The 1,261-nt window shown below is 45.4% G+C and overlaps 1 protein-coding gene across 1 annotated transcript in view; it reads right to left on the bottom strand.

Annotated features, from left to right (window-relative positions):
- Window positions 1-1,194, bottom strand: part of FANCA (Fanconi anemia, complementation group A) — a gene marked incomplete at its 5' end in the record, with an annotated part of 36,310 nt that extends 35,116 nt beyond the window's left edge. Inside the window, 2 exons of the mRNA XM_010281440.1 lie at window positions 38-110; window positions 1,088-1,194. Coding sequence (XP_010279742.1) covers window positions 38-110; window positions 1,088-1,194 — 180 coding nt within the window. The remainder of the gene's footprint in view (window positions 1-37; window positions 111-1,087) is intronic.
- Between the last annotated feature and the right edge of the window lie 67 nt (window positions 1,195-1,261).

Below are 1,261 nucleotides of genomic sequence, written 5' to 3'. Positions count from 1 at the left end.
CCCCGCGCCCGTCCCCACCAGACACTCTTTCACTCACCTATAAATGACTCTGACTGTACTTCCTGGTGCTCTGCACCATCCTGTCCAGCTGGCTTGACCGAATCTTCCACCTGAAAGCCAAACCAAACCATAACAGTCTTAGATGTCCATTACACACATTTGCAAATGTATTCCCTCTGAAGCCTATGAGCAGCCCTGGCATTTTCGGGGGCTGGAGCAAGTGAAGTGAAATTAACACCAAGCTCCCACACGGTCATGCCAAACCAGATTTCAGTGCACTTTACAGGAGACATAAGTACAGTTATCTTCATTTTATGCAGAGAAAAGAAGATACGGGTCAAGTTACTTGTCCCCAGTCACCCAATAGATCAGCAGCAGCACCAGGAACAGAACTTGGATCTTTCAAGTCCCTTCTGTGAAGCCATGCTGACATAAATATTTGATGAAACGTGTCAAAATGTCGGATCCTTTCCTAGTTAAATCCCCTTTTTTCTTTCTATAAAAGACGAGTATTCTGTACAGAAAGAAACATCCTCATGGCTGAACTGTGGGAAGTATTTGAATTGTCTATTCAAGTTATCACATCAAAAGCTTTCTCCAGTATCTGAAGGGAAAGTAGAACGTGGCCAAGTTGGAATGTTGGCTCAAGTGCTATAGGCAAATGACACAGGTTTTCATAAAGACAGTCACATTAGTCAGAAATGGTTGGTAATTCAGAGAAAACCACAAGTCCCTCCTGATTTTTTTTTTTCCTCTATATTCACAAAAAGCCAGTTCTGACCCCAAGAAAAAGGCGCTGGATTTCCCTTTGTCACAAATCCAAATCATGCTTAACCATTTTTAGCCTGTAGCAATAAAACATAGAGGAATAAAGGAAAAAAAAAAATCTAATTTCTGCAACGCAGACCTCTCAACTTCAGCTTACTCCTACAGCGCTGTTTTTTCTTTTCACTTATCATGAAAACTGTGTTCCCTGGCCATTTATTCTATGGTTGCTTTGGGAAGGACCCTGGTGGAACCCACCTCGAGCTGGGACCTCCCGCGATCCCCAGCCTGACCATTATGCCCCAAACCGTCCCGCTCCTACCTCCAAGAGGAGGTCATTCAGGTTCTGGTGATGATCCAGAAGGCGCAGAGCCGCTTCCCGGAGCTCTGCTCCACTCCCAAAGGCACTTTTTCGTTTCCTGGCTCTCCCTGCTGAGAAGTTTGGATTTCGTCTATAACCACAGTCTGCTCCAACAGCCCCCCCGAGGACACCTCC

The sequence above is a fragment of the Phaethon lepturus genome, unplaced genomic scaffold (assembly GCF_000687285.1).
Source record: "Phaethon lepturus isolate BGI_N335 unplaced genomic scaffold, ASM68728v1 scaffold9182, whole genome shotgun sequence".
NCBI lineage: Eukaryota > Metazoa > Chordata > Aves > Phaethontiformes > Phaethontidae > Phaethon > Phaethon lepturus.
The sequence above is the reverse complement of the archived record's forward strand: the minus strand, read 5'-3'. Positions and strand labels throughout refer to the sequence as shown.